This window comes from Lonchura striata, chromosome Z (genome assembly GCF_046129695.1).
Source record: "Lonchura striata isolate bLonStr1 chromosome Z, bLonStr1.mat, whole genome shotgun sequence".
In the NCBI taxonomy this organism is placed as follows: domain Eukaryota; kingdom Metazoa; phylum Chordata; class Aves; order Passeriformes; family Estrildidae; genus Lonchura; species Lonchura striata.
In genome coordinates, this window is record NC_134642.1 from 12,036,892 (window position 1) to 12,056,948 (window position 20,057).

The 20,057-nt window shown below is 41.7% G+C and overlaps 1 protein-coding gene across 1 annotated transcript in view; it reads right to left on the reverse strand.

The window, feature by feature from the left end:
- Window positions 1-1,495: 1,495 nt before the first annotated feature.
- CMYA5 (cardiomyopathy associated 5) overlaps window positions 1,496-20,057 on the reverse strand; it is a 44,895-nt gene continuing 26,333 nt past the window's right edge. Inside the window, exons 7-13 of the mRNA XM_021531124.2 lie at window positions 17,477-17,626; window positions 16,435-16,581; window positions 13,222-13,366; window positions 4,857-4,990; window positions 4,017-4,116; window positions 2,921-3,097; window positions 1,496-2,092 (exon numbers count right to left, since the gene is read on the reverse strand). Of these exons, the coding sequence (XP_021386799.2) occupies window positions 1,840-2,092; window positions 2,921-3,097; window positions 4,017-4,116; window positions 4,857-4,990; window positions 13,222-13,366; window positions 16,435-16,581; window positions 17,477-17,626 (1,106 nt within the window). The 3' untranslated portion in view covers window positions 1,496-1,839. The remainder of the gene's footprint in view (window positions 2,093-2,920; window positions 3,098-4,016; window positions 4,117-4,856; window positions 4,991-13,221; window positions 13,367-16,434; window positions 16,582-17,476; window positions 17,627-20,057) is intronic.

Below are 20,057 nucleotides of genomic sequence, written 5' to 3' on the forward strand. Positions count from 1 at the left end.
CTGGCTGCAGCAGCCTGAAAACACACCCTGCTGACACTATTGACCCGTGTCTTAGTTTATCACCATCTGCTTTGTGTGAGTTTCCAGCCTACCTTCTGTCACCTCCTCCGCTTTAGCCTTCAGAGTAACGCTACCCCCAATAGCCTGTCTTTCTTTCCCAATTAATCCTGGACCTTTTCTCACCATCCTCCACACCTCTACAAAACCCTCACTTCAGCCAACATGGCACAGTCCTACTATTTTATTCCTCTCCCTGACAGGGACTCAGAACTGGCACCGTTTTATTGAAATGCCAGAAAGAGCTCCAGCTTAAAGCGAGTGGTCACAGAATCCTCTTTGTGTTGCCTTAACCAAGCTCAAGCTTGCCTGAGCTTGCTATGAATGTCTGGATTGTGACCCTCCTGGGACGACAAGCATATACAAGGCTGGAGCAGAAAACACATGCCTTGGTGGCGTTAAATCATAAATAACAAACAGCAGGCACCTTCTCTGAGCATAAAAGGCAGAAGCTTCATGGTAATTCATTTAACTCCTCTTTTCAGCTGCAAACTCTATTACACTCCTGAAACCTGTCTTAATTCAGAGAGTATTGCTCTTCAGCTGAGCTCAAAAATGAATCTGGCAACAGAGTCCCCTGAGGTAGAAGTCTCCCGAGCAGGCATAGTGTGAAAACATTGCCTGCCTGCTTTAAGATTAATTTCCCCCAGCACTCACTGGAGTTCAGCACCACTGGCATTTGTGCCTTCAGCCTGACACAGGCAGGAAGACAGCCATAGTACCAATGTGTGAAGTGCTTGGAAAATGGTTTTAAAAAGCCAAAGAGAAAAATCAGCATCCTACTCCTGTGCTGATATAAACCAGTTTTAGCCTGCCTGTTTTGGTAGCCCTGAAACACTGCACCTCACTGTCATATTGCTGGTCCTAGTGTGGATAACAGTAAAGAGCAGGGCAGATGCAGGAAAATGTACACAAACCTGAAATTAGGAGCATCAAATTTCTAAGAGCAAATGCAAAAAGCAGAGACAGAAAAGTGGCGATCCATAAGGTCCTGCATGGCAATCTTCCTTTCACCATCAAAACCACTACTGAGGATGACACAATGAGGATGCAAAACACAAGAGAAGAATTTTACCAGTACTATTAAGTTTCCTTACACCTGTGTTTTGTGAGTAGATACTCACAAGCACAGTGTTTACTGACACAGTCAGGTAGCTGTTAGTCTACTGTGGGCAGGGTAGGTAGGTGCAGCATACTCAGACTCTGCATAGCTGATACAAAGACCTAGCTTGGGACTCCCTCATTTTGCAAACATGAGGATCTCTACATGATCAAGGTTGCTTGATTTGTACATTAAAGATTTTGCAAACAATGGCACAGGACATATCAATCTGCAACATGTTTCAGTTCTTGAAATTTTTATACATTTTCCAAGCACATCATCTTCAAGTCGGGCTCTGGTGGTCCTGGCAAATGATGAAAAAAAGACTTTAATATATTGCAGTGAGAAATGCATTTATTTCATACAAGGGTTCATAATTCACTTTAAAAAGACAGCTAGCACTATCATATCTAACAAAACTTCTTTATCCCCTTAGAAGTACTGCTCTGTGTATTACTAGGTGCATGCTCCATCTGAAGGAGTTGATTTTCGTCCAGGCTCAGGGTGATTATCTATCTGAGCAGTAACTACAATTGCTGATGATGTGAAGTAGAGCTGTGCATGTAGCATTCATCAGTGAAGACTACCTGTCCCTTCCTGGCATATCACTTCCTCTCTATCTATCAGGGCATACCCTGATGCTGTATTTGCCAGTTTTCTGGAAACTGTGAAGCAGGAGGTTAGCTCTGTTTCACGAAATCCGGTAGCTCCATTCCCGTGCACAGGGTAAGCATTCCTGCCTTCTCCAGGGCAAAGGCTGGGTGAGCAGCATCAGTGAATTTGTGCCTGATGGCAAACAGCACCAGTCCTCTCTCTGCATTGAAGAACAATAGCCTTCCACTATTATAATCCAACAGGATGCCAATCCTGGCCAGGTGCTCCGTCACATGGACATCACTCATCACACCAGTGTGAAGAAATCTATAAAGAAAGCTGTGGGAAAATGGAAACAAGAATACAATGAGCCTCCCCATAGCAATTTACCAGAAATAACCTGCAGCTCAGTTCCAATCTATTAACAGGTGGCTGCATACAGCAGCCTATCACATGGCTGCAGCATTTTGCTTGGTACGTAGGCAAAGGAAATGTGGCATCACTTCAAGCCCTGTCTGGCATCCTGACAAACCTTTTCACTTGGCATCTTTGGACTCGTAGGAAAAAAAGCCTCTTGGGTGTTTCATTTAACTAGTAATGTTCATACACCTGTATGATTTCACACTGGAAAAAGCACACTTGTTTAGATCAAGGGCACTTTAGAAAGTAGCAGGTTGGTGCCTGACAAACCTCCAAGCAGCCTGGCACTGGCCTGCTACCACAGACTACCCCAGCACCCTACAGTCCTGCCAGAGTGTCAGGTGAGTGTCTAGCACTGTGAAGGACAAGGCAGGAGAAAACATCCCCTATCAAATCTTGACATCTCCTACAAATGGAAGTAGATTCTAAAAAGACTACATTTATGGAAATAAATACCTTTGCTGGGGTTTAGTGAAGCTAGTGAAGCAAATCAGAATATGAGAAGCAACAAACTATTTCTGTAAGTTTTATTCACTGTCTGGATGAAGGGTGCTATAATAATCTATTTTGAGTTTAATTTTTTTTTGAAGGTGCTTTATTCAAATTTACATAGAAGAAGCAGAAAAATCCTTTCTGCTTTCATGAGGAAGCAGAAGATTCCTTTCTGCTTTCATGATTCTTGTGTCTGCCCAGCATTATTATGAAGGAGAAATAACTTCCCAAGCTGCCAGACTGAATCCTCTTTACCTGGTTTGTGTAGGACAGCATCTCATGCACCAGGAGGTATCACTCAATCCCAGGACACTGCTCTGTGTTATTGTCTCATAGCAAATCCCAATCCTGTAGCTTCTGCAGGCAGAGACAACAATTTCCCAGTAATGACATCCTTGAGCAGGCAGCAGTTCACCCAGGACTGAAGGAAACCTGTTTGTGGAAGAGGCAATACAGTAAAGAAATTGTGGGGCTAGACAAACCATATTGTGATATTTCCTTCAGTCAAATCATTAAGCATCACGTAAAATTACTAAGAAATTGCACTCTATTGTTCTAACTGCAGGGTTTTATGAAAGATTTAACTCTTTGCACTGAGATGACTTATCTAAAAGACCTCAAATATAGAAGGCTTGTTCAAACTAGAAAGTCTGGCAAACATCTTGTGTGCATTCAGTGGTAACAGCAACAAAAAGTGCTTAAACCAGTAAATCCTCATCACTTTTTAAGAAGCCATATCAGTATGGCACAAGTTACACAAGTGGACCTGTGCTTGTCCTAGCACTGATATCAATATAGCCATCCCCCTGCATTGTTGTCAATGGATAGATCTAGCCTGGTACAGTCATGTTAACATATCCCAGGAGCACTTCCTAGTTCTCCAAAGCCACAAATACTTTGGACAACATTACCAATAATGCCCTCAGGAGAAAAGCAAACTATGAAGATGGATTACTTCCATCCACAGTGTATTAAAAACTAAGCCCACAAAGCTGACCTTCTCAGGGCTGCAAAAAATTGCTTTGAGACTCTGATGGATTAAGCGGTGACTAGAGGCTGAAACAAATCAAGCAGTCCAAGTAGGTACCACTTACTACTTTGACTTCCTGGCCATTCCTTAGTGTGACACTGAACTCTTCCTAGTACATCAATCCCACCAGTGACTTTACTGAGGTTTGCATTGTTTGAAAGGGGGGTTCAATTGGAGGAAGTCCAGAGGCTGGATGACCAAAATTATTCAGTTCTTCTACAAAACTAGTGTCATGTGAAAGATGCCTATTGGCAAAAAATTAAAATGAGAGATCCATCCTGAACCCCACAGGATGGTTTTGCTCATCATACTGCTACTCACCCAGAGAGTTTGGTTTTTTCAGGAAGGTGGATCACTGTTGCATTAGAAGAGATTTGCAGTGCAGGATGCGCTGTGTCACTCAGCAGACGAAATCGAGTTCCTGGTACAATTCATGACAAAGAAACACCAGATATGAGATATTAACATGAGAGTAATCATAAAATGCTAAGAAACAATTACGGCCATCTTAGCTGGACAGGGTTGTGTCTGCTGGCATGTAGGAGTGACAGAAAATTGGCTGCAAATACAAGGAGTATTCCAAATTGAGACAGCAGTCTAATATTGAGAAATGCAGATAAGGTGATAAAGAGGTCTTTTAGAGTATGTAAGAAGTTTGAATAATTTTCAATCAAAATAGTGAATTTGAATTTTCAGGCTGATTTGGAAGAACCATACATAACACTAGTTATCTGGAAATCTTCAAGTTTTAAAACGGCTTTGCATGCTTCCTCAGCACTCAAATTCCATTAGGTTTTAATTGTGAGAGGTTTTCTTTAGGGTCACAACAACTTTCATCTGATTGTGCTCTGTCAGATTCAAGCAAACTGAGATCCTTGAAGAATACTTAATCACTTCATTGCTCTGACAAATTCAACATTTTTGCTTCTGAAGTCACACTAGTTTTACACAGGACATAAATATACAAACTTCAAGTGAAGTAGTCCTGATTATGCTAATTTTAAGCAGAAAAAAGGGATATAAATTTGAGTTAACAAGATAAAAACTTCAATAATTTGGCCACAACCATATTGTGAACTTCAGCTATAATTTCTAATGAAAAATGCTTGGCTGCTTTGCCCTTCCACCCCATTGTTTTGACATCAGGATATTATGATCTACCTTTAGTTGAGATGAGAGCTGCTTCACTTTGTTCACTTGTCCCAAATGGGTTGACAGCTCTCAGGTAGAAGAAATAGTTCACATTGGGCTCCAGGGATACTTTCAATTCAGGTTTCTTTATACCAGCAAAAGATCTGCAAATGTTGAAGATACATTAAAACGTATGCAGGTATCCAAACTAGAGAAGACTGATCTATGCCAACAGTGAAGTTCCCTAACCATATTGTTTACTAGTGAAATAACAAACACCATACTGAAACTCCAAATGAGAAAGGCAACACTATTTTCACAAAAAACTGGGTTAGGTAGGAGCTTCAGCATGTCACTTGAGGGATTGTTCTCACTTTATCTTACTTATCACCCAGTGCAGTGTAATGATCACTTTATGTCGCTTTTTTGGCATAATTGATCACATAAAATTTAAGAAGCACCGAGTCAAATCCTCATCTGTCTCCTGTGAAAAGTCTGCTTTTTCTTTACAAAATGAGCAAGTTTCTGAAAGAAAAAACACACCTTTTAATTAATTAATTAAGACACTGAATACACTAGTGCTTTACTATCTGGGCACATGTTACAAATCCAAAAGAACTGATACTGTTATCTGAGATAGCACAGAAATCATGCTCTTCATCATAAAATCTTTATAGAATGGTGATCCACTTATTAGAAACTCCTCACTCACAGATCCTTCAACCACTAAGCCTGGGCTCTGTTGTGGTATCATGCACCCTTACAGGGCAGTTTTGCAGGAGGCAGAGCCGAGGAGCTGCTGTCACACAGTTCCCTGCTTTGACTGTGCTCCCCAGTGCACTGCCTCAAAAACTCCAGCCCTGACACCCTCTACCCCTGGTATCTTCACACACTGCTAGAAAGCAGGAGTCAGCACCCACTCAATCTGCTTCACAGGTGCTTCTAAGTACCAGTGAAAGCATTTTGGATGACTAGAAAGATGCCAGTTTATTTTCAACATTGACAGCAGCACGAAAGATTAGCTTAACAAATTCTCTTGCACCAGATCTTGATTTTCCTCATTTTTTGCCTCTTATGATAACAGCAAAGCCAGACAATAGACACTCTCTGCATTGTATGCCTGCAGGTAAAGATTGTTTATCTGTGTAAAGTTGGTGATTTCCTCCTAGAAATGCTCCTAGAATCTACAAGGCAAGTATTTAAATTCCAGAATGGGAGACCTGCCTTTGGAGAGTGAGCAAGACACTTTCCCTTCCACCTCAGGTTTGAGAGTGGAGCCCAGGATGGTCTCTCTCCACCATGGCAAGCAATACCCCTGTGAGAAGCTAGACTAAATAAATTATTTTTGCAGCACAAACTGCTGTGACCCCAGAGGAGGCAAGGCATGTGAGTCAGCAGTCAGATCAGATCGTTGCTATTCATTAGGGGTGACTGTTTTTACGCACATATCCCACCAGAGAGCAGTACAAACTGACGAATAATCAGTGCTCATCCATCGGGATTTTTCAAATGCCTGTTTCTGCTGCATTTATCACATCAAGGTAAAATCTCACAGCTCTTAATACACCAGATTCATGCTTACACCGCACAGATCTCTTTCTAGGAGGATGGCATCTTCAGAAAAGACTGGTGTGTCATCCTTTTTAGTCTGGCAGGCATTTTGCACTGACAGTTGTCATTAAGGGTGATTGAGAGCATCAAGAAAATGCACTGGGTGCTTCTGTGATCTGTTCCTTCAATTTAAAAGAATTTCAGAGAGTCTGGGGTTCTGGTGTGATCAGCACAAGACTATGCTACTTTCGGGGAATGTGTTACATGAATGCTGGAACCAATGTAGTGAAATGGCAGAAATGGCATGGCTTGCTTCCCCCTCATGACTCACCAAAGCCCTGACCACAAGACCACTTCAGCAAGGCACTGACAGCACAGCAGGCTGAAAGGTTTAGGGAAGAGGTGTAACCTGATGAACTGACTGATGAGGACACAAGCTCTTTAAACCTGAGTAGAGGGGACAAAGGAAAGAAAACCTATGAACTGAAGAAAACTACAAGATGGGAACTGAGGAAGGAGGCAAATATGAAGGGAGAGAAAGGAAAAACAGGATAGAAGCAGAGGAGGCAGGGGAAAAGAAGTAGGCACCTAAGCTTTGAAGAAATTTGCCCATGCTTCCTAGGCAAGACTTACCCAATCTATTCCTTAAAACCAGCACACTGACATAATTTATGTGAATACAAAGTACAGACCACCAGAGAGGGGTTTTGAGCAAAGAGTTACATGTGACATGAAAAGAGGATATGCTAAGCTATTCCTTGAAAGCTGCCTGTGGCACTATGTAGATTAGCATGCCTTAAGCACAGTGATGCCCTGTACATGGCTCCTTCTTCTGTGTTTTGGAAAATGTCACGTAAGTCAGTATCCTTCCAAAGAAATTAGGAGATCATCTTTTTCACTATGTACTGTTTATCAAATGATTGAATAATAAAACACAAAATCACTTCTAAATTAAATTAGATAGTTACATTGTGGTATAATAAGTAGACATGGGGTATTCATAATCTGGAGTGTAGATCTCAGAGATGTCTCATAGATATTTAGAAAACATATTGGGTCCAGTCATTTGCAGAATAGGGTCAGCGACTGAAGTTCAGACTTCAGGCTCTTACAAATACAAAATTCTCCAAATCAGAATTTGGATGCATGTTTAAATCAGAGGGCAATAGCATGCTGCTTTTCAGTCATAATAGTGAGACAGAAAAATCTTGACTTCAAGCAGATCTGAGCTATAAAATGGTGATCAGATTTTTGAAAGCTTTTGGTAATCTATTTCAGCCAGCTTTAAGCTGCCTAAGAATAAGAGCCCATAAATTTTAGCTATGATTAAGGCTTAAAAACAGTCCTGATGCTGCCAAGTAATGAAACAGAATATGCTGACAAGATGGAATTTCAGTTGCTACGTTCTGAGCCAGATCCAAGAGCAAAAGAAGCTGCATGCAAAGAATAAATAGGTGTTGCTATCTGTTTCCTCTCCTGTTTAGAGGGTAGGGTGAAGAGGGAGAGTGAATACTGAGGGCTCCCCAGCAATCACAGTAGTTTATCATGCTTTAGATTGACTCCACAAAAGCAAGGATGAGGAGAAGGTATGATTACTGCTTAGCTTACAGCATACAGGTTATGTGTAGGAGAAGGCGAGGGAAAATGCATCCTGACTGTGTTGGTGGAAGGCTGTTCCATTTCTGATTTCTTGTAACAAGCATTGCAGATGGATCTTCCTCAAGCTCACCTTAAGTAGTGAACTGTAATTTTGAAAGAAAAAGAAATCCACCTACAATATTTCTAATGTCAGATAGTTTCTACTTTATATACACCTGCCCACTTTAGAGATTATTTGAGGTGTAATAATGTTGCTATCAAAGCATGAGGCATCCTGGTCTTTAGATTAAATATTATCTTACTTGCACTGTCCTCTCAATTTCTTGGTATTGTTGATACAGAAATATAGGACATAGAAAGTCAAGAAGCATTTGAAGTTAAATATTTTAAGTATCTCCTCTCATCGTAAGATGAATCTGTAAGACTGAAAATCCACTCTTCAAATATCAGGTACATGCTATTTAAAGCAGAACAAAAAGGACTTGCATGTTCCTTCACCTTTAACTTGCCAAGGAATATTATAGTAGCAGTTTTATGCCAAATCTGTGATTTCTCTTGTTTTAGGGAAATCTGATGCTGTGTTTTTATGCTCATTTCTTTCATCTGCATCCTCATTTATTTAAAGGAAACAACATCTAGGGGATATTTTTTAATATCGCCTGAACCCAGCAAACGATATGCCTTGCAGTGATTCACAACACCCTCTGTGCTATAATTGTCATTTCCACCCCCTAGATCCCACTGAAACAGTACCTCCAGAGCCATGCTGCTATCACTGATATGGAGTTAGGGTGAAAGTATGCAAGCTTCTCAAGATACATGTGGAAGCATACAGAAAGGATGCATCATGAGTGGAAAAAAGCTCTTGAAGCTAAAAATAAAGGGCAAATAGCTCTGAGTTTGCTCCCAGCTGTGCCACATCTCTCCTCTCCTCTCCTCTCCTCTCCTCTCCTCTCCTCTCCTCTCCTCTCCTCTCCTCTCCTCTCCTCTCCTCTCCTCTCCTCTCCTCTCCTCTCCTCTCCTCTCCTCTCCTCTCCTCTCCTCTCCTCTCCTCTCCTCTCCTCTCCTCTCCTCTCCTCTCCTCTCCTCTCCTCTCCTCTCCTCTCCTCTCCTCTCCTCTCCTCTCCTCTCCTCTCCTCTCCTCTCCTCTCCTCTCCTCTCCTCTCCTCTCCTCTCCTCTCCTCTCCTCTCCTCTCCTCTCCTCTCCTCTCCTCTCCTCTCCTCTCCTCTCCTCTCCTCTCCTCTCCTCTCCTCTCCTCTCCTCTCCTCTCCTCTCCTCTCCTCTCCTCTCCTCTCGCTGTTTTGGGATTAGGTCACCAAAACACCCCCTACTTACTGTGTTAGCTGCAATTGGCACAGTTTCCAACACTCAGTTTCCCAGCTACCACAACTACCATGTGGGCAATGAAAGAGGAGGGAGACTTGTTCCTTTTGTTCCATCATTAGACTTACTTCATAAGGAAACTGAAAATTTCTTTCCCTAAAAGCGCCGGTCTTGCACTGTCAGAGAGGATGACATTCAGTAACTTCCACTTTCACAAGCTCACCACATACTGCACTTATTTCTGCCTCCCTGAGTCTTACGGATTTCTCATGATGTGACACAGGCTTTCCATCTGAACAGCCTACATACCTAATCCCTGGACTACATTTCTCACAGCTTTCCATCTTCCACCCACAACTCCATTGACTTCTCAACACAAAGAGGCTGAACAGTGAGAAAATAGCAGAGCTCTTGAAACTGAAAGAAACATTTCAAAGTGTCACTCATAAAGATTCTGGAAAAAGATTCAACCTGGGAAAGAGCTTTAAAACTACTGCAGCAGGCCAGGGACTCATTTTTGCTGAAGATGTAAGGTGATTCTATATGAAATTATGTCCCTCAGGTGGCAAGTTGGTAAGAAGAGAGAAAGGAGAAGGGAAAATGTAGATTTGGGTGGACTTTTTTTGGTTGGTTGGTCGGTTACTTGGTTGGATGATTGGTTTTTTTGTTTGTTTTTGTTGGTCGGGTGTTGGATAATACTTTTTCTTGACTTGGAGATGGGGCAACTGAGCGGCATTTTAAAAGCTTTTATTCCATTTTCAGTCTCATGAGAAGGGTGAGACAATTCATGCCATCACAATCAGAAGCCAACTATTTCCTCATTACAATACAGTATAAATATTTATTGGCCTATCAGCTTTTTGCCACACCATGCTGTAGATGCCTTAATGCAAATAATCTAAAACTACCCCTCGTGGGTCCCACTGCAATGCATCTTCCACAGTTCTATTTATCCAAAGTATCTAGTTTTATTTACAAGGCCACCTTTTTAAACTTTTTCCTAGCTCAGTTTCTCTCTCAACAACATCAGTCCTATTCCATGGCATTTCTAAGTCAGTATTTCTTATTTCAAAGTTTGCATATGGATGCAAACTGTGTGGGCCTTCTACAAATCCATTTTGAACAGCTGGGGTTTTGTGGTTTTTTGTTTGTTTGGTTTGTTTTGGTTTTTGGCAGTATTGGAAAGGAAACTTTAGTGAGCTTTCATTTCCAGATATGCTTCTTATTCTCTCTCTTGGGAGGTGGGATTGCTTCAAGGATGTTCTTGGGAGTCATTCAAAAGCATCCTGGGCAACTGGCTCTAGGGGGCCCTGCTTGATCGGGGGTGTTACTCTAGGTGATCTCCAAAGGTCCCTTCCAGCCCCTACCACACTGTGATTCTGTGGCATGCTGAAATTTACATGTCACTAACTTAGACCACATGTCTCTAGCTGTTCAGTGAGGGCCTTTCTCCCTGTTTGCTCCCTTGGCAGTATCCTTTACCTTGAGGGAGCTTCCAGAATGACATCTGTGAAAGCAGCCTTATGGAGATGGGGCCATGGTGCCTTCTGAACTTTTCTTGAATGTTCTTTCCTGACCTCTACGTTTGCACTGTGCCCGCATCAGCAACTGAATGAACCTTTTAGGGTTGCTGAGAAATGTGTTTGAACTCCCAGCAGGGACTGGGAAATTGCTTAGCTCCAGGGCTGCTGCAAGCACAAAAGGCACAGGCTGTCTATGAGAGGGCTCCACATTCGGCTGATCCCCAAGATGCATGTTGCTCAGGAAACCTGAAAGTTTCCTCCAAGCTTTCAAGGAAAATAAAACAAACAGAAGAATCTACAAGACTTGAGAACAAAATTCTGGGTGTGCATAGAGTTGGAGTTTTATTCTACCTTATATAGGTACTTGGCTTCTAGTCAACTTGATTGACTTCTATTACAGTTGATTTCTAATTCTAAATTGCACCTTTGGGAGCCTTGGATATGAGTGATAAAGGCAGTTCTCCATCTACCAGTAGGCTTTTCCCCCCCTCTACTTTATCTAAAATAGAAATCTTTAAAAAAAAATTCTCCAACACTATAACAACTTCTGACACTACAGAAGATTCCCAGGTTATTCTCAGGGGGTTGATTTAGGAAAAAAAATAAGAGGGAAATTGTCTTCAGGGAAAGTAAGTGTTAAAACATTGTCTTTGACACAAAAAACAAGGTCAAAGCCCAGAGAATTCTCTTAAAGAGAGTTTTAAGCTATAGCAATTCTGAGAAAATTCATTATTTTGTGGAAAGTTTTCACACTTGTCACAGTTAAAGGCCAGTCTCCGCTGACAGAGAGGCCAAGAAGTCAAATGTGACTCAGTATAATTATAAAGACATTAGATTTTATACAAGGTCACTTGAGAAAGCAAAGGGGGCTGTTCTGGAAGGTTTTTTGCCACATTTATCACCACACAAGCAAACTCTTGGTGCTACCAACGCCTTGCTCATGGTTTACAGAAATCAGCACAGTTTCTGGTTTTGTTTTGAGAAAAAAAAATCAGTTTCAGATAACAGCACAGAAACTTGAGGGCAAACAACCAGCATATGTTTCAGCAGCAACTCCATTATCTTTGACCAACAACAACTTTGGCAGGCTGACAGGGACCTGACGGCCTCATGAAATAGGTCTGAAACACAGCAAGTCCCTCCGAGAAGCAGGAGAATTGGGCAAGACCTCTCCTTGATTGCCGTAATGCAGCACACTGCATTATACTGCATGATAAAAAGTCTCCCACCCACACAGAAATTTTTAATTTCGGTTTTCAGCCTACTTTTGTAAGGAGCAAGGCATTCACAATTTCACACTTGTACTTCTCTCCTACAAAGCTAAGAACACTTCAGTCCACATAACTAATTTTGACTTCAGGGCATGAAGCCCTTCCCTCCTCTTCAGGGAGCTCTTCCCTCTCTACCCCATCTTCATGAAGTCCACATGAACTAGCCCATTGGTGAAGACCCTCATCAGGGTTCTCAGGAAGTGAAAAAGACAACCTCTGCTGGGCTGAGGCTCTTCATACAGGGTTCTGTATGGCAAGCCACCCCTCTCCACTTCATAAAACTTCTCAGACCTGTGCAGCTGTACTTTGCTAGAATATTGTCACTGTTTTTATAAGGCAAAGACCCCCAAGCCCTAAGGACATGCAGACCACCATGTAACTCCCTGCCTATAGCTGAGGGGTTGGAACTGGATGATCTTTAAGGTCTTTTCCAACCAAGGCTATTCTAAGATTCTATGATTCTACAACAATTTTCTCTGCATTTCAGCACAGTGCAGTTACCTGGCTCAGGGGTGCCAACATCCCTCCTTGTCCTCTCCTGTATGCAGCACAGGCTTAGCATAGGGGAAACCAGAGAGGGTCTGGCATAAACAGCCACTACCCTGAATTTCAAAGCAACTCTTGAAGACCTGTGGCATGCCTGCACAGCCAGGTAGCACCGAGCCCAGCTGTGCATTGAGAGGCCTCTGCGCACGCATCCAGACAGCACAGATGGGTCACCAATGTTACAGAGACACCCATATCACCCTTGCTATGCCCAGAGATGACTTCTGTCCTGTTCTCCACAAAGTGAAGAGCAAACCGGGCCATGCTCCTCCATCATCCACCTTCCCGCGGAGCTGCCAAGCTCTGAGCTCCCCCCCAGCACAGCCCCCAAACTTCTGCTGGTTGCAGACAGCACATCTCCACGGCTTTGGCCCCAAATGAAAGGGACTGAGAATAAAAAGGAAGTATTTTTATGTCTCGCCTAATCTCGCAGTTTAGTGCCTGCCCCTTAGATTGCCAGCACAGGGAAGCAGACTCCTCCCCTGGGTGCTGCAGGCAGGACAATCTCTGGGATGGAGCCGCCCTGCAGGACGCTCCGCTCGGTCGCGGCTGCCCAGCCCGCCCAAGGGCGCGGCACTGACCTCAGACCTTCTCCCTCCGGCGAGTGCTGCCGGCAGTACTCCACGATGAAGGACTCGGCGGACAGCGATGAGGACAGCCAGCGGACAGTGGCGGTGTCCCAGCACACGGTGCAGTCCTCGGCCTTGATGCTGGGCACGGCGGGCGCTGGGGACACAGGGACGCGTTACTGCGCTGCCGGCAGGCTGCCGGGGCATCCCCGCTCGGGAGGAACAGCCCCGGCCGCCGAAACCCACGCGATGGGCTTCTGCCCACCTAGCAGTGATCTTTTGTTTGTGTGTATTTGAATGGCAGAGGAAAACAGACACTGCAGGGAAAACAAGCAATAAAAACACGCTGGGAAAGGCATTGTGGATAGTTGTGCCTTTGTCACATGCTTAGAATGGTGAATTGTAATGCCTTTCCTCAAGCAATGTTTCCTCCTTCGTGCCAGAGCACCGAAGCAGCGCTGCCTACAGCTCTCTGCATCACCTCAGTCCTGTCCTCAGCAGTCCCTGCATGAACTGCATCAGGAACAAATGTGCTGCTGCAAAAATGACAGGGAGATGCTGACTTTCTGTTTAATTATGTCTTCGTTATTTTTGCAATGCTAAAATTCGGTCCTGTAATTTCTCCTTTTTAGAGATTCTGTTTAAGAGCTACAGGCCCAACTGCAATACAGAAAACAGAATATAAAATAATGCACTAGCTGCAAGTAATCAAAAGCTATTGTGTGAAACTGCACATTCAACACTGTAGGCTGAAAATGGTTCTGTTGTATTCTCTTGTTTTTTCCCATTCTGGAAAATAGCAACAGAAAACACCTTACAACCTGTTGTGAAACTCACATAAACAGTACTAATGCAAATTCTAAAAGAAGGAGTACTAATTAAGAAAAAAAAAAGTAATAAAAATTATTTTTTCTTTTGGGGTTCCAAATAGGAAGCCTAACACAAAAGTAGGGATTGGATTAATTTATGATTATGGATTAATTTATGATTGGATTAATTTATTATTATGGTTTAAGATAATCTAATAGAACTATAGTAAACATTCCTGCTTATTTTTTTAAGAAAAATTATTTGTTTTTACTAGAAAAGGAAACAAAATCACCCACAAATATTTAACAGTTTCCTAGTTTAGTGAAAATCAGAAGGTTAGCAGTTCAGGGTAAGATTTACTTTATGTTTTGCTACAGGAAGAACTAATTTATGCATTTAGCAGAACAATACATTTGTGGGATAGACCATCATCTGGTAGATTCCTTAGCAATAGTTCCTTAATTCTCTTCTGGTAAGTTTGTTATTGTTTCTAAATGCATCCTTGCTAAAGGATGAAAAATTAATAGCTGAATCCCCTAATACCTGCATTCAGCAGCTTACACACATACTTACATGTAGGTATGTGTAAACAGTATGTCACAAGACATTAAGCTTTTTTTACTGTAATTTGAAAATATCTGTCTAAAGAGTAGCTGAAGTGAGCATACTAGAAAATACTGTTAGTGTGCTTCTGAGATATTTTTTTTTTACAAATTAACTGCAGGTAGAATACATAATCTAATTTTATTGTAATATTCTGGAACTCATGTAAGTGACTGTATAAGAGGCAAAGAGCCAACGGTGAAAATGACACAGATTTTGAGCAACAACAGAAGGTGTGTTCAAGGCTACTCTGACACCTCCACAGGTGCAGTGCCAACAGAGAAATTTTGTGAGCATTCCCAGCAACTGGAAGAATCTCAGCTTCGAACAGCTGTAAAGGTGTATATTCCTCAACTGCATATACCAGCAAATAATTTTCTTGTATGTGTGAACTTCTAATCTGAAGATTAATCTCTCACTGAAGAACTGGCTTCCATTACTGGTGCTCATCTTTCTGCCTTCAGTGTTGGAAAGATGTGGCAATTTTGCATCAGCCAGTCCTCAGCAGTGCACCCAAAAGTCCACCTGGAGCTCATGCACTCCAGAGGAATCTCAAATGAGAGATTTGAGGGAAGGTGTTTAATAAGCCCACATTTTGCCCATTTTTTTTTTTTCTTAAAGAAAAAGGCTGAAGGAAGCCATTAAAGACCATATAAATTAACTTTTCTCAGAAGGATTCAATTTTTAGGAAAAAAGAATGGTGATCCTGACACCAGAAGACAATGAGATTTCTTAAAAATAATAGTTTCAGAAAGGTGGAACCCCCTTTTAAAATTATGATTTATTAGCTAGCAATAGCTCGTAATTATTTGTGAATTTGGCAGAAAGTCTGCACTATGTTCACAGTTGCATTGCTGTGTTGCATTCCCCTCTGAGTTCTCTGGAAAATAACCTTTGTGAAAATATAAATCACAAATTAAGTATCGGAGAGACTTATCAACAGATGTGAATTCTAGTAGATTAAGCAAAATGCTTAGAGCTGTGGCTGCTGCCAAGTAATTTTGAGAAGAAACTCAGTGTGGAACAGATTTTTTTGCTATGAATGGTTAGATATCCTTGCCTGTATTTCTGACTTTAGGAGTGGAATAATTGTGGTTTTTTTCTGCAGCATTGAAAAATTACCTGACAGGAGGGCCTCAACCACAAGAATGCTTCTCCTTGCTTATAATTCAAGAAGCAATAGTTTTGTCAATACAAGTTATTAAAGAAATTAATGCTCAGAAAAATTAATCAGTCAAATGAAGCTTATAAGCAACACTCATCTAGTTACTCATCTCAATTTATACTACTTATACAACAGCAGAGCCTCTTAGGCACACCTGACATTTGTGTCCCACTGAGCAAGACACAGCATGTAACCTCAGTAAAGCAGTCCTTCCCTTTAAAAATTAATATCTTAAATCAATGCAACATAGATGTATTCAGGTGAATGGGAGAGAGGCAGAACATGCAGCCAGTCTCCTCCACTGTGGGCAGGAGAGGGAGCAGCAGCAGGGAGCAGCCAGGTGGCTTTCCCAGAGCTTCCATGGAGCAGTGCAATACACTCAGAATATAAATACCTAATATGCTGCCCCGATGCTGCAGCCACGTGGCCCTAACACTGGAAACATCTTCAAATTTGAATGTGTTCAAGTTTCCTCTCAGGAGCAATTATGCCACTACCTCTGAGCAAACAGGGGAGTGACCATGAACTGCCTGCTATCTGCCAGATGGGCTAAATGAAGCAGTTTCTTCTGTGTCAGTAACACTGTGGACTAAATTAGTCTGAGGACCTGAAACTTGTAATAATCAAATCACAAAAAATGTACATACCTGTTTTAAAAATGGCTTTTTCACTGGGTAAACTGCAGCCTGTGCCATTCACAGCCATGACCCACACACTGTAGCAGCGATCTGGCTCCAGGTCCTCCAGAATGCAGTGGCTCTCTTTCACTGTCACTCTGTACTCTTCCACTAAGGCTAGGAGAAAATACACATGCACAGGACCTCATTAGTTGCACTGGTAGGGCTTACAACTAAGCCTCTCAAATAACATATTAAAAACAGTCAATTGAAAAACATCTAGAAGTTATTACTATCTAAGATTTCTATATTTCACTCTGACAGAAAGCTTTTGACATGCCCTTGAGCTGAGAGTACAAAATGCCATGGCAAGTGGAGATTATTACCCTCATTGCTGCTGGACTACAAGTTTGGGACATGGAATCAGCAGTTACCAACCCTGGTGTTACCAACTCTATAGCAACAATTCTTCATAATGAACTATATAGCACTTAGGTATAAATTACCTATTACAAAAAGCCCTAAACATCCTTTAGCCTGGACATATATGGATTTGTGCAGAGCCTGGTCTGCTTTGAGCTTTTTAACAAATGAGCATTTCAATCCCCTTTATCAAATTTCAATTTTTAACGTGAAAAAGTCTTTGTCTACATGTGGAAATACCTTCCAATGCTTTTTCAATGAGGACATATTTCTGAAGCATGTGCAGGGTCTTAAAAACATAATGAAATCTCTCCCCTTGGGAGCTCTGTCTGCAGTCCTCATGAATAACAATGGGGCAGCATGGACACATCCTTGCTGATGGTCAGGCCTGGTCATGAAAAGGCACTTCACCAGTTGAAAACAACTGCCCTTGACTTTACAGAGCATGATATTATCTTCCATTTGTGGGGACAAAGGGGAGGAGAAGAAACGACATCTTCGTCACAACCTCCCCCACCACTGCCTATCTTTAGTTCAATATGTGATGTCTTCACAACCATTCTTCTTCCCATGTCCTGGGCACTCCCCTGCAGCTCATCCTCCCATCTGCTTACCCCAGGCAGGGCAGAAAGGGCATGATCTTACGCACCCCCTGCATCTTTGCTGGCTTGCAGCTCCTCTGTACAGTAGACCTGGAAGCAGTCGATGGTATCCCCGTCATTCACAGCCCAGTAGACAGCAATGGAGGTGCTGGTGGCTGAGTTTGGCTCCTGAGGTATGACAGTCGGTGTCTGTGGGACTGAGAGGAAAGTCTCCCAATGTTATACATACTTCTGTGTTTTCAGCCAAATTACCTACAAATTCATGAGTCAACCCAATTGCTTTTTTTCACTCAGGTTGCATATTTCCAGAGAGCAAGTACAGCAGAAAATATGGAATACTGGTGCAGTCTTAGAGCAAGAGAACCTCATAAACTAGCAACAGAAAAAATTATCTGCTCAGCATTGGAAACTTCCCATTTCCCTCACAAGTCTGGACAAAATAAGATGCAGTCCCAGTACTGGGACCACCCAAACTCAGCACAAAGCATTTGCCTATACGTTCCTCCAGAGAGATATGTGTGCAGTGATCCTGGGAATGTGGGCAGCGGAAAGGACCTGCCACCCCAGGAGGGGATTCCGTGGCACTGACAGGAGCAGGGATGGGTTTCAGGTGGAGAAGGTCTGACTGCACTGGGGAGCAGGAGGCTCCCTGCACTCTCAGGGTGGGCTCCTACTGCCCACACACAGCTTGGCACTCCTTCCTACCATGGTCATTTCCCCACAGACCCAGGGGACTGACAATTCTTGGTTTGCAGGTGAACCTGAACTCCATGGGGCTACCAGGATAATTCCTCACAAGTGCTTCAAAGATTTCCAAGGCTCCTCAGCTTTTACACAAACTTATGTCTCCCGATTGACACAGATCCAGCCCCAGATGAGATATTGTTCGCCTCTGTGATTATGTCATAGAAGAGAGGGAGGGCAAAGAAAGAAGCAAAAAGCCCCAAAAGATGATAATTGTTAAAATGATTGCAGGGAACGAAAATACATGGTTCTATTTCTTCACCCAGTAAATTTCCATATTTCATGAATTCTCTTAGAATCTCAGCAGAAAGCTTTAGCTTTCTTTTCAGTTATCTCCACAGTAATGATGATAATCCCCTGTGGCATGAACAAGGCAAATGCAGATGCTGGCTGTTTCCTTATGATTTATACAGAGAGCTACCAGTACAGTAGCATTACATCTGCTTCCCATTGAAAAAAAAATTATCCTTCTTATTGCTAAAAACAATCCTCATTTTGTCTTTTGACTGCATCTAGAGTTGGCAATTAAGAAATTTATCATCTTTAGGAAAATACTTCCTTTCAGTGGACATGGTGGGGAAACCATTTTTCTTCCCTATGAAGTTGCCTAGAAACCACTATTTTTGATCACAGAAACCCCACAGTTGCAAGATCTATTATTATGCCAAATATGAACAGAAGCTAGTTTACTGAATGAAACTTCTGAAAAAAAAATATAGATCAAAATTCAGTTCAGCAATATTGAGAAACATTTAATTTCTACTTTCCTTTTGCAAAATACGAAACAATTTGAAAGGAAGCAATTTCAAAACAAGAAGCTGAACTATTCTCTCCAGAAACAGAACATTTATGCATTATCCTCTTTTAAGTGGCCCCTTTAAAAGTGAATTTTAATTTAAAAATGAGGTATTTTTGCAATATGAGTTTGACTAAACTATATTTTAAACAGAAAAGTGACATATGTTCTCATCAGTTCAGTTTTCATTGAAGTCTTGTGGTGTAAGGAAGTTTTCTGTCATGCTATGTAATCTCCACAGTAATCCATATGTTTTCCCATGTAATGAGAAACAATATTTCCTTGGCATTGTGTACTTGAAGAATAAGAGCAGATACATTCCTCTCTATTGGAAGCTTTTTTACAATCAGCAAAGGTCCTCGCCTTCCAGTATAAAAGGCCAGGACTTGCAGTGGGCTTTGGAAATAATATTTTTTAATTTTTTAAATTATTCCCACTCTTCTATTTCCAGGCAGAACCTGAGTGCAGTTATGCTCAACAGCATGCTGCAAGGGTTTTTTATGCTAATACATTGTGAATGGAAAAGGATTACATGAAAGGAGGAAGAATTTGAGGGAAAAGGACTTTTCATTAGTGGATACGGAACATTTGGAAATGGAAGGAAGATGTTTCTGAAGTGGTGAAAATAATGTTCTATGAAATTGTTCAGTAAAATGTAATTCTTTCTAAAGGAAAATACATGGATTGAAGAAACCTGGCACCTTCATATGCATTTCATCATATGGCTTCAGTCAAATAAAATTCCAAGTGTCTGAAATTAGTCCCAATATGTAATAAATTCACAGCCATTCAATTCAATTCCAAATCAAGTTTCATGTATGCATGTAACTATTTTCCTTCAGGAAGGTTGTAACCTTGAAAAAACAAGCTATCAAACAAATGAGAAAAAACACACCAAGTTTGTTGTCTACTGCTTGCCAAAGTAAAAATCATGATAGCAATTGAAATACTTTGCAGTAAAAGTGAAGACAGAAAATTAGGTATGATAGATATTAAGTAGGCATAAAGGATAAGGAGCTTTGAAGATCTCTTACTAGTGGACAGTTATTCATATGCAGTTTGTCAAAGCAATCTGGTCTAGAGTCATC